At 35.3% G+C, this 13,041-nt stretch overlaps 1 protein-coding gene across 2 annotated transcripts in view; it reads right to left on the bottom strand.

The window, feature by feature from the left end:
* Nucleotides 1-2,401: 2,401 nt before the first annotated feature.
* Nucleotides 2,402-13,041, bottom strand: part of BDP1 (B double prime 1, subunit of RNA polymerase III transcription initiation factor IIIB) — an 84,512-nt gene continuing 73,872 nt past the window's right edge. The window contains exons 36-39 of one of the 2 annotated variants that reach the window (XM_061189337.1): nucleotides 10,223-10,262; nucleotides 8,171-8,435; nucleotides 6,169-6,415; nucleotides 2,402-2,756 (exon numbers count right to left, since the gene is read on the bottom strand). In XM_061189337.1, the coding sequence (XP_061045320.1) occupies nucleotides 2,625-2,756; nucleotides 6,169-6,415; nucleotides 8,171-8,435; nucleotides 10,223-10,262 (684 nt within the window). In that variant the 3' untranslated portion in view covers nucleotides 2,402-2,624. Of the gene's footprint in view, nucleotides 2,757-6,168; nucleotides 6,416-8,170; nucleotides 8,436-10,222; nucleotides 10,263-10,626; nucleotides 10,712-13,041 lie in introns of those variants that run through there. The other variant, XM_061189339.1, reaches the window with a different exon arrangement.

The raw sequence follows: 13,041 nt of genomic DNA, 5'->3' as shown, positions 1-13,041 counted from the left end.
AGTCATTTGAAAAAAGAGGACACAACAGAAATAATATAAAATAACTTTTATTTACATAATTTACATCTATAGAATATAACTGCTTTCTTTAGAACAAGAAAATTTACAATGACAGATATTGCTTTTTGTCAAAGACTTCTTCAAGCAAGATAGTATACATGGTCACTTCTATTTCAAAAAACATGGTGGTAAACAGTGGATATTCATATTTTTATCTGTGCCTCAATCATTTACCAACAATTAGGCTTTGAAGCCATCATGTTGATCACTTGCTAAGACGTAAGTGTTCAGGAGGAAAAGTCAAGAAAAAAATAAAGACCTTTAATCATATCTCTTTTAAGATTTATAAAATACAAATTCTTCACAACATCATCTTTACATGAGTCACATTAAACACAGGTGTGAACAAGTCTTTCCACCTTGTAAGGTAAATACACTAAGTTTCTTTTTCCAAGAGTAGTTTTAAGGATATAATAGTAGGATAATTTAGTTGTCTGACTTGATTCTCTAACACAATGAATGCCCAAAGATAAAATTATCCTTTACACAGTAAGAAGTTACATCTCCCATAAAATAACTCATTGTAGATGAACAAGAGACAGATGTTAACAAAGTTAAAATGTAACATTCAACAAGGGATAAAATAATAGTTTAGCTATGACAACCTAACACCCAAACTAACATGAACTAAATGAAAGAAGCCTTTTCAGAATATGAGATTTTTAAAATTTATAAAAACAGGGCATTAAAATAGCAATGTGATTTGCTACCATGATTTCTGTGACATATTAATCCCATGAAATAAATAACTGCATATCTATAGAGAATTTCCTTATAGATCCTCCTTTATGACAAAAAAGTTTAAACTGCAAATTTTACTATAAGGCAATGAATAAGAAATGCTCTAATATCAATTGTTTTCATAAATTAGGATTACTGTTATACTTGCCAAGCCAAATCCAACTTTACTAATGAACTTGAAAACTGGCCACCATTTTTTTCAAATTACAAACATAATTAGACATTAAAATATCTTCCCAACTGAAATACTGATTTCATAATGCAATCAAGGGTTTAAGTGTCAGGCACAACTCATAACTCCAGTGACAAATATCTCATAGGTAATGATATCAGCACCTTAAGGTAAGAAAACTACTGTCTAATGTATGGGTCAAACTAAAAACCCAACCCATCCATGTCCATCATTTAAGTATTGCCTGTAGCTGTTTTCATACTGAAATGGCAGAGTTGAGTAGTTACCACAGAGGGCATCTGGCCCACAAACTCGAAAATATTTTCCAGAAAATGTTTCTGACTCCCGATCTAATGTATTATCAACCCAGAAGGCTTTTCAAATAAAAGAATAAATCTGTTCTTTCAGAAGTTTAATTTGAACCACCAAAGATTTGCTTGGGTGGGTAACAGAATTACCTATGTAAATCACAAAATCTCAAAATTAAAACCAACCCTTAAATTCATATTGATGATAATCACTGACTTAATAAAGTCTTATCTTATTTTCTGTTTTTAACATCACAATTATGTTCTGTGCATAAAGGTTTAAGTACTTGGTTCCTTATGGAGAATTTAATGGGGGAAAAAAAACTACCAAGAAATTGTTTTTTAAAGAAGGAATGTGTGTATGTGAGCATATGTGTGTGTAATGGAGACAGAGTTTTGTATGGAAATTTGCCTCATAAATAAAGTTAAGGGTTTTTTTTCCCATACAAATCCTGAGATTATCCAAGAAATAAGAAAAACAAAAAATTCACAGTACAAAGTCAATATACTAAACTATGAGAAAAAAATGTATTCAAAATGTATATACTAGCCAAACAATTTAGTTTTATCACTTTAAATACCTTTAAAATTAAAGAGGGAAAGGAGACAAACATAAATTTGTTAATGATTTCTCTACCCATAATCTCAGGGGTAAAAATAATTAAAACTGAATATTCTTTTAAATAAAAAATTTAAAAATAAATAAGCTTTTTGATGTTTTATCTTTATAAATAGTAAGTTTAAATACTAGTTCTTCAATTAGGACTAATGTTACATCAACACGAATTAGAAAAATACACATTTTTCAGTCAAATAGCTGATAATAGAAAAGTTTTTAACATTTACCATACTAAAGTGGAGTTTCACAATTTCCTTTCACACACTTAGAGGCAACTGAAAAGGCCTTCACCATCCAAAAAAACAAAAAAACCCTAAACAAACAGAAAAAAACCTTCACAAAAGGTTTGCTAAATGTTAACTACAATCCATCTCCAAATACGTCGGCACTGTGATTTATACAGAGACATTTATCCACAACATTCCAAGATGTCCATGTGTGTTCAACACAGGAAGAGTCAAAATGTAAACAAGAGCTGTTATTTCTGTCTGAGAAAGCAGTCTTAATTGCTTGGTATTTCCAAAATGCTGAATCAATCAGAACGAAAGGAACCTCAGCAATGTTTTTCACTGATTATAAAAGCTTCAAATCAAGCCTATTAAATATTCAAAATCAACCTAAAGAAAAATTGCCAGTGAGGCTTTTTGCTAGATACTGCTTTGTTGATATAACTGACTGTGGAAATCCTAGCCTTAGAAAAAAAAAAGAAAAAAAAAGAAGACTTTTATTCTGTTTCATCCACTTCAATAAAGATATCACTAAAGAAATATTCAGAGACTGTCATTGGTTCCTCTTCCGGTTGCCGGTTTTGGATATCTTTACATTCTCCTTTCGGTAAGGGATGATTACAAGAAACCTAAAAAGATAATAAAAATAAGTATGCAGTATAACATTTATATATTGATAGTGGTATTCTAAATTGATATCTGTTTGAAAAGCAATATAGCAATAAATATTAAGAGTTTTAAATATGTTTATACTCACTGACCCAATAATTTCATTTCTATGCTGTTATATTAAGGAAATAATCCTAAACATAGTAAGATAACCTTTGTAGCATTCATTATAATAATAAAATTAAAATCAACAAATATACAACAGTAAACATGATTAGGTTAACTGTAGTTTACACATGATTACTTCACCCTAATTTCTGTGAAAAAAAATAATATTGAAAACCGTAACATTATTAAATCGATAATGAAAACATTTTAATGACCAGAATAGAAGGACCCATGAAACAGAACAGTACGTAAGGAAATATAAGAAATTAAAGCAATCCTATCAAAAATTAGCATACTTATAAATCTAGAAAAAATGAAGACAGCATGGTATTGGCAAAGGAACAGACAGACATACATATCAATGAAATAGAAGACTAGAAATATCCCTAACACGTATGGATGGAAATTTAGTATCTGATAAAAGTGATATCTCCAAAAAAATTTGAGAAAAGTTGGATGATCCAATAAATAATGTTGGACAACTGTATAACTATCTCACAAAAAGGAAAAGTCAGACCTATACTTCACCAATATATAATAAATTCTAGATGAATCAATGAACTTAAATGTAAAAACGTTTTTTAAAAATCTACTATAAAATACTATGGGAAAATGTTTTTATAATCCTGGAGTTGGGGAGAGAGAGTGTGAAGCAATGACATGAAAGCCAGAAGCCATAAAAGATCGATAAATTCACATACATAAAAATAAAAAATGTCTGCATGGCACAAACCACCATACACAAAATCAAAAGATAAATGCCATAGAGGGAAAAAAATTTACAACCTGTATGACAGATATATGTGTTCATTAAGTCTATGAAGAATGTCAGAAATGAACAACATTGATAATACGCTAATGTAAGGAAAGAGGCCCTCTCATACACTGCTGATAAGAACAGAAACTTATATAATCCCTATGCAGGACAATCAGGCAGTGTCTGGCAAAAGAATAATCATTCCTTTAGACCAGCAATTCTATTTCCAGGAATTTAACCTATAAATGTGAAAAATCGTCCATTTATAAGTTAGCTGTTACCACATTGTTTGAAATAGCAAGTAAGTAGGAATAACCTAAATGCCTACCAGCGTGAGGCCAGTATCACTCTATGGTACATCCAAACAATGGAATATTATGTAGTCATTAAAAATAATGAGGGCACTTAGTCCTGAAAATAGGAAAATTTATGTCCACGCAAAAAGCTGTGTACAAAAGTTCACAGCTTTATTCATAAAAGCAAGCGCTAGATGTCCTTTGGTGGGTAAATGAATAAACAAAACTGGTACATCCATACTATGGAATACTATTCAGCAATAAAAAGAAACAAACTATTTGATACATAAAATCATCTGGATGACTCTCTAGGGAACTACCGTTGAGTGAAAAGAGGCCAATCCCAAATATATGATTCCATTCATATAACATTCTTGCAATGATGAATTTAATGGCAACCAGCTTGCCAGAAGATAAAGAGAGAGTGGGGAGCGGGCAGGAAGTAGGTGTGTCTATAAAAGGGCAACACAAAGGATCTCTGTGGTGATGGAACTGTTCTGTATGTTGACTGTAGCAGTGCAATATAGTGGTTATGATATTATAGGAGAGTTTTGTAAGATGTTACCACTGGGGAAAACTGGGTGAAGGGTAGATGGGATCTCTCTGTATAGTTGTTTACAACTGCATGTGAATCTACAGTTATCTCAAAATAAGAAGTTAATAATTTACAATTTTTAAAGAGAGGAGGAAGCCCTTTATCTACTGTTTTGCAAGGTCTCCAAGACATACTATTAGGTGAAAAAAGCAAAGCAGAGACCGATATGCTATTATTTATGTAAAAAAGAAGAAAAATGTTTATATTTGTGTATATTAAAATGTCTCTGGAAAAGTAAACCAAAATCTGATAATACCATATACCTGTGGAAAGGATGAAATAGGAAGCTAAAGGACAGATGTGGGAAACTTTTTACTATAAACTCTCTTTTGTAGGTTATGAATTTTAAGACATGTGGAATATATTGCTTACTCAAAAAAATGAAGTAGCAATTTGAGAATAACATTTAGTTTAAATTCTTCCCTCACACTACATACCAAAGTCAATAACCATGAACAGAGTTAAAGTTTTAAAATTTTATACCTCTGGAGAAAAACTTTTCATTATAAAAGCAATTTAACAAATTGCAAAGAAACAAGTAATGGATTTGACTAAACATTTAAAAGTTATGTATAACAAAAATTCCTCCAAATTTAAAAAAAGTAAATAAACTTGGAAAAAATACTTGCAGTAAAGAGCTAAAAGGTACGTGGCTTATTTACATACATAAGGATCTCATACAAATTGGTAAGAAAACTACTAAGATCCCAAAACCTATAAATCAGCAGAAGATAGGAACAAAAAAGAAAAAAAAAAAAATCAGAAAATCTAGTAAATATATGGGAAAGAACACAACTTACTAATAACTGAAGAAATGCAAATTTTAAAAATGAAATGACATTTCCACCCCCCCCCCACCATTATATTAAATAAGAAAAACAAATGTATTTTGAAGAGTAGTATCTCAGGCTGGCAAGAATGTGATTAAACTGGCACTGTTACACTGCTGGTAATTACAACTATTCTCCAAAGGAATTTGGCAATAATAATAAAGACTCATACAATCCTGGTCTCAGAATATAGTTGTAGGAAATAATTTAAAATATTTTTAAAACGTTAAAAATGTTCTTTACAAAAGGACTTCTTCCTTTGAGGCTCATGCTATCCAATAGATGGTCACCAGCCTTTTCTTTGTTGAGATCTGAAGTCACCCCAATATTCTTCCAAAGTCTTTGATACAAGTTCACAAAATTTTCTGCCCCAGTACTTGCTATCACAGCTTCAGACTGCACAGAAATGAAACATGCAAACGAATTCTAATTTTACTGTTCCTTGAATTTTTGTAGGTGTCATGACATTTGCCCCAAAGGAAATAAAATGCAAGCACTGCTTTGTTTTGCTTCCACAGGTCAGAAGGGTCTTTGCAGTAAAGGAATGGCAATTAAGTGTCCATTTATGGTTAGTTCAATGGCTCTATATTAAACTAGCTGTAACTTTCTAATTCAACACCTTATCTTCTTCCAGTACAGTGGGGTAGGATAGGGAGGAGATGGAGTGGAGTTGCTCTGCAATAATTTCTGATATTCAGATGAAAATAACAATTGCCATGTTTTTCCTAGTTGAGTCTGATATCCAACCCATTCTATACAAATAAACAAAGAGTAGTTATCACATACCTGAGTTGCTGAACTATCAATATTTTTAGGTTGAGTATTAACAACAACACTTGGAGATGGAAGATCAGAGGACTCTTGAGTTTTTTTCTGGCTTGTATTGAGCGGATTAGATCTTTTCAGATTCTGTCTTGATACAGGTATAAGAGGTTTCAGGCGTTTCTTGCTATGAACCTGAGTAGGTTCATCAGACTCCAAACTATTCTTTGAACATATTAAAGACAAAAATCCCAGGGGTCTTCTGCCAGGTCTAGAAATGCAAATGTAAAGATATTCAAGAATATCGAGGAAGACACATTCTTTTTTTTTTTTTTTTTAATATTTATTCACTAAATTTTTCATAGGCAGGTTATTGCAGCAAAGAAGCTGAAAGCAGGAATGTGCCAAGTTCTATAGGACATCTATATCTGTATAGTTAAACTTTTTTTTTTTTTTTTGGCCATGCCGCCCAGCATGTGGGATCTTAGTTCCCTGACCAGGGATCGAACCCATGCTCCCTGCATTGGAAGCACACAGTCTTAACCACTGGGCCACCAGGGAAGTCCCAGGAAGACACATTCTTAATGCCAACTTCTTTCCATGAATGCTAAAATGGCACATGTGATACCACAGGAGTGGCACACCTACTAAATACTGATACACTAAGTGCTGATATCACTCTGCCATGATGTATATGTGTGACAAAGGTCAAAGCTTACTCTAGAGCAGTAATTCTCAAGCTTGAAAGGCATACAAATCACGTGGGGATCTTATCAAAATGAAGATTCTGACTGAGTTGGTGGGGAAGTGGGGCCTGAGTCCTGTATTTCTACTGAGTTCTCAAATGATGTCCCTGCTGCTGGTGCCAGGACCACACTTTGAGTAGAAGGGCTCCAGAGCAGGGGTCAGCAAGCTATGATCCACAGGCCAAGTGAAGTCCACCACCTGATTCTATAAATAAGTTTACTGGAACACAGCATGCTCATCTGTTTACATATATGGTTACATATTACATATGCGGTATATTATATATACACACACCACATATGTAATATGTAACCATATATGTAAAAAGATGTGATTACATATCTGTTGAGTAGCTGAGTAGTTGCGACAGAGATATATGGCCCACAAAGCCTAAAATATATACTACATGATCTTTTACCCCCAAAATTTGCTGACCCTTGTTCTAGAATACTGCTTCTCAACTGTTTTAACCCAAACCCCCATGATGCTACCCTCATTCTATTTTCAGCACACCTCTACGCCAGAAAAGATGTAGTTTATATAACAAAAACAACAGGTTCGTTAAATATGCCTTTTCAAGTTATACATGTCCTTTCCCCCACTTTCCTTTAGTGGAGGCTAGTACATGTCTTCCCTCTCCAACTCACCAACTCCACGTTAATGACTTGAATGCTGCTGACAAGCCAATAGTTATCCATAACCCAGAAGACTCACTTCTAGAGTATGAGGAAATAATGTGGGAGAGGCTGGCTTTGGGCTTAAATTCCACACTTAGTCTTACAGGGAGAAAGCCAGGGTTTACCTCTTCGGTATGCCACAAGAGAGAAAAACGCACACAGTATTTGGGACTTCAATAAAACAACCCCCAGAGCTACTTCTGATGTTATTAGCCCTATGTCTCAGACCATCTACATCTGCACTGGCAGCTACTGTATGGTAGAATAAATAATTATTAAAATAATAACCATGAACAATCTGGAAAAGAAAGTGTGCAATACTAAATTCTAAAGATTTTCTATCTAAAATCAAAGTTTCAGCACTTAAAGTTAAGCTCTTGTCATATGCAATGTCTTCCGAAAGTGTTTGACCTTACTGTATTTCCTTTGGTGACACCCCTTCCCTTTACATTTCTGACAGAGGGGTATGATTACAAAATACCATCCTTAGTACTGGACTTAGTCGTTATACATGTTACACCTATTCCATATAGGTAATATTTATCCACTGAGAGAGAAAAATGGAGAGAGAGAAACATTTATTAAAGATTTTCACATGATACCTGGATAGTGGGGTTTTTGAAGACGATGTGATGCTATCCATTTGTTCAGACTCAGAAGCAGCACAAGTTCTTTTTTCCTTATCAGACACCACTATCTCATCCTGAGGTAACTGAGATGTATTCTTTTCTTGTGTATCTGTCATTTTATCAAGAGGTTTAGATCTGATACTCTGAAAAGTTGGTTCAAGTTGCTCTTTCTGAGGTTCTGGAATTGTATGCGTGTTTCCTGAGGTAGGGAAGATACCTTGTCCCTTGTAAGACTCTCCTTCAAAAAAGAAAATAAATGGTAAGCACACATATTGAAATTAATACATCCAATTAAATTGCAATATTTGAAGAAGAAAACCCATGATATTCTATCATGAACCTACCCTAACAAGAGTAAGCTAAATTAAAAATTAGTGGACTATTAGGAATATTATAATGGGTAAAAGCTATGGCAACAGCTTCTACCTTCAGATGTAAAATAGTCGTATCAATATATTTTGACTTAGAAAAGCTTTCTGCATAAATATTTCCTGAACTAGCAAAATGAAAAAGTGATCACTTTCTAATTAAGGGTAAAGCTAAGGTCAGAATGGCCATCATCACAAAATCTACAGTCAATAAATGCTGGAGAGGGTGTGGAGAAAAGGGAACCCTCCTACACTGTTGGTGGGAATATAAATTGGTACAGTCACTATGGAGAACAGTATGGAGTTTCCTTAAAAAAACTAAAAATAGAGCTACCATATGATATAGCAATACCACTCCTGGGCAGATAACTGGAGAAAACAATAATTCGAAAAGATACATGTACCCCAGTGTTCACTGCAGCACTATTTACAGTAGCCGTGACATGGAAGCAACCTCAATATCCATCAACGGAGGAATGGATAAAGAAGATGTGGTACACGGGGCTTCCCTGGTGGCACAGTGGTTGAGAATCTGCCTGTCAATGCAGGGGACACAGGTTCGAGCCCTGGTCTGGGAAGATCCCAAATGCCGCGGAGCAACTGGGCCCGTGAGCCACAACTACTGAGCCTGAGCGTCTGGAGCCTGTGCTCCGCAACAAGAGAGGCCGCGATAGTGAGAGGCCCGCACACGGCGATGAAGGGTGGCCCCCGCTCGCCGCAACTAGAGAAAGCCCTCGCACAGAAACGAAGACCCAACATAGCCAAAAATAAATAAATAAATAAATAAATTTATTTTTTTAAAAAAAAGAAGATGTGGTACATATATACAATGAAATATTACTCAGCCATAAGAAAGAACGAAAAATGCCATTTGTAGCAACATGGATGGACCTAGAGATTGTCATACTGAGTGAAGTTAAGTCAGACAGAGAAAGACAAATATCACGATATCGCTTATATGTGGAATCTAAAAAAATGGTACAAATGAACCTATTTACAAAACAGAAATAGAGTCACAGATATAGAAAACAAACTTATGGTTACCAAGGGGGAAAGGGCGGAGGGTGGGGAGAGGGATAAATTAGGAGATTGGGATTGACATATACACACTGCTATATATAAAATAGGTAACTAATAAGAACCTACTGTATAGCTCAGGGAGCTCTACTCAATACTCTGTAATGACCTATATGGGAATAAAATCTAAAAAAGAGTGGAGTTATACATATACATATGTATCAGTTATACATATATATAACTGATTCACTTTGCTGTACAGCAGAAACTAACACAACATTGTAAATCAACTATACTCCAATAAAAATTAATTAAAAACAAAAAAGGGTAAAGCTAAGGAACTATAAAAACTCCTTAATACCCAGCTTTCTAATTCCTTAAATGTAGTTGTTGAGCTTTTACAGGAAATCCTGGAGCCATATGGTTTTCTATTAAATACAGGATGAAAGTAGCTTTTCATGGCCACCGAAGTGCCAAATCTAAGATCTCAGAAGGGAAGAAAAACTTCTAATAATAAAGCCATGATTCTTAGAGAAAAATGAGCAAGACTCTGCTTCAATCCCAAATTTAAACAAAATATATCAAAAATAATCAGGGGTACTTAGCAAAATGCAATCACATTAAAATTTATTTTACTCACCTGTTTTCTCCAAAACATTTATTAATTCCTTTGAACACACCTGTTTTAAGAAAATTTGCAAAAAAAAATTAGAAATCTATTTGTCAAATAAAATTAATTTTATTTCCTTCTTTCTTTCTTAAGAAAACCTGTATTTCCCAGAAAGCGCTAGGGTCAGACATGTTTTATGGGAATTCTACCAAACATTTATGAAAAACACACTGCAACTATTATTTAAATTATTCCACAGCATAGCAGAAGAGGGAAAGCTTCCAAATGCCTTTTATAAATCAAGCATAATAATGATACCAACTAACCGGTCTCAAATCAGTGCAAAAAAATCAAATGAAATATGACAAGCATAATTTAGCAGCACATCAAAAGACTAAAACATCACGATCAAATAGAGTTTGTTTGGGAATTCCCTGGCGGTCCAGTGGTTAGGACTCCACGCTTTCACTGCTGAGGGTGCGGGTTCAATCCCTGGTCAGGGAACTAAGATCCCACAAGCTTCGAGGCACAGCCAAAAAAAAAAAAAAAAAATTTGTTTCAGGAATACAAAGATGATTTAATATTATAAAACGTATTAATAAAAATCAACAGATCTGAGGAGAAAAATAATATCATCTCTCTATTTGTAGGAAAAGTGTCCAATAATATCATTCTTTAAAAAAACGTAAAATTGAACAGACAGGCATTTTCTTAACACCATAAAATACAACTATTGCAATCCGAAAGGCAGCATCCCACTTCATAAACACTGGAAGTATTCCCATTAAAATCAGGAATAAGAAAAAGTTGTCCACTATTAGGACTATTTTCTGATTTTTTTTAAGTTGTATTAGCCAATATAATTAGAAAAAAAGAAATTAAAGGTGTAAAAAGTAGAAGAGAAGAATTAAAATTATATTTGCAGATGATATGACTGTTTACTAAGAAAACTCAAGAGAACCAAGTGAAAAACTACTACACAAAATGAGGGTAATTCAGTAAAGCTCTCTAGATTAAAAAGAATTCAATGATAACAGCAACAAAAAAGATAAAATTCTTAGATATAATCCAATAAGAAATGTACCAGATTTATATGAAGAAGAACTTAAAATACCGCTGAGAGACAGACACAAAAGAAGTCTTAAACAATTGGAAAGACACACTGTGTTTCTGGACAGGAAGATTCAACATCACATTTATGATGTCAATTTTCTCTATGTTCATCTGTCAACTTAGTATGATCCTAACACAAGTACCAATAGGGTTTTGTTTTTTTTTTAAGCTCTGAATAAGCTAATTCTGAAATTAATATAAACTTTAAAACATATAAGCAGACTTCCCTGGTGGCACAGTGGTTAAGACATCCGCCTGCCAATGCAGGGGACACAGGTTCGAGCCCTGGTCCAGGAAGATCCCACATGCTGCTGAGCAACTAAGCCCATGCGCCACAACTACTGAGCCTGCGCTCTAGGGCCTGTGAGCCACAGTTACTGAAGCCCGCATGCCTAGAGCCCGTGCTCCGCAACAAGAGAAGCCACCGCAATGAGAAGCCCATGCACCGCAATGAAGAGTAGCCCCCACCCGATGCAACTAGAGAAAGTCTGCGCGCAGCAACGAAGACCCAACACAGACAAGAAAAAAAAAAACATAAGCGACTAGGAAAAACTTGGAAAAAGAAGAAAATTGTATTGGTGGTTGGGGAGAGGGACAGACTATTCCTTCTTTTTTTTTTTCTTAATTTATTTTATTTATTTATTTTTGGCTGCGTTGGGTCTTAGTTGCTGTGTGCGGTCTTTCTCTAGTTGTGGAGAGTGGGGGCTACTCTTGTTGCGGAGCACGGGCTCTAGGCACGAGGGCTTCAGTAGTTGTGGCTCGCGGGCTCTAGAACGCAGGCTCAGTAGTTGTGGCGCGCAGGCTCAGTAGTTGTGGCGCACAGGCTCAGTTGCTCCACGGCATGTGGGATCTTCCTGGACCAGGGCTCGAACCCGTGTCCCCTGCATTGGCAGGCGGATTCTTAACCACTGCGCCACCAGGGAAGCCCCCAGACTATCCCTTTTTAAGACAGTAAAGCACTTAAAAGCTACAATAATTAAAACAGTGTGATACTAGCTCCAGAACAAATAGGTAAATCAATGAAGAAGAAAGGAAAGTTCAGGAATATGCCCAAATATGTATGGGAATTTAATATCTGACAAAAGTGGAATTTCATTTTATTTTTTAAAAAATACACCTTTATTTTATTTTTTGGCTACACCGTGCAGCATGCAGGATCTTAGTTCCCTGACCAGGGATTGAACCCGTGCCCCCTGTGGTGGAAGCTCAGAGCCTTAACCACTGGACCGCCAGGGAAGTCCCCAAAAGTAGAATTTTAAATCAGCGGACAAAAGATGAATTATTCAATAAATGGTGCTGGGACAAACGGATAGGCATCTGGGGAAAATTAAGTTGGTTCCACTGTTCTTAAAACCAAAATAAATTCTATACAAATCAATATTAATTAAAAGAATTTATATTAAATTCAAGGTAGACCTTCAATATATAACATACTCCATAAGTTATACATAAAAAGATAATAGGGACTTCCCTGGTGGCACAGTGGTTAAGAAACCACCTGCCAATGCAGGGGACACGGGTTCGAGCCCTGGTCCAGGAAGATCCCACATGCCACGGAGCAACTAAGTCCGTGTGCCACAACTACTGAGTCCACGTGCCACAACTGCTGAAGCCCGCGTGCCTAGAGCCCATGCTCCGCGGCAGGAGAGGCCACTGCAATGAGAGGCCTGTGCACCACAAGAAGGAGTAGCCCCCGCTCACTGCAACTAGAAAAAGCCCGCACGCAGCAATGAAGA

This window comes from Eubalaena glacialis, chromosome 4, assembly GCF_028564815.1.
Source record: "Eubalaena glacialis isolate mEubGla1 chromosome 4, mEubGla1.1.hap2.+ XY, whole genome shotgun sequence".
In the NCBI taxonomy this organism is placed as follows: domain Eukaryota; kingdom Metazoa; phylum Chordata; class Mammalia; order Artiodactyla; family Balaenidae; genus Eubalaena; species Eubalaena glacialis.
Note: the sequence above shows the minus strand (reverse complement) of the source record. Positions and strands in the feature narration are given on the sequence as shown.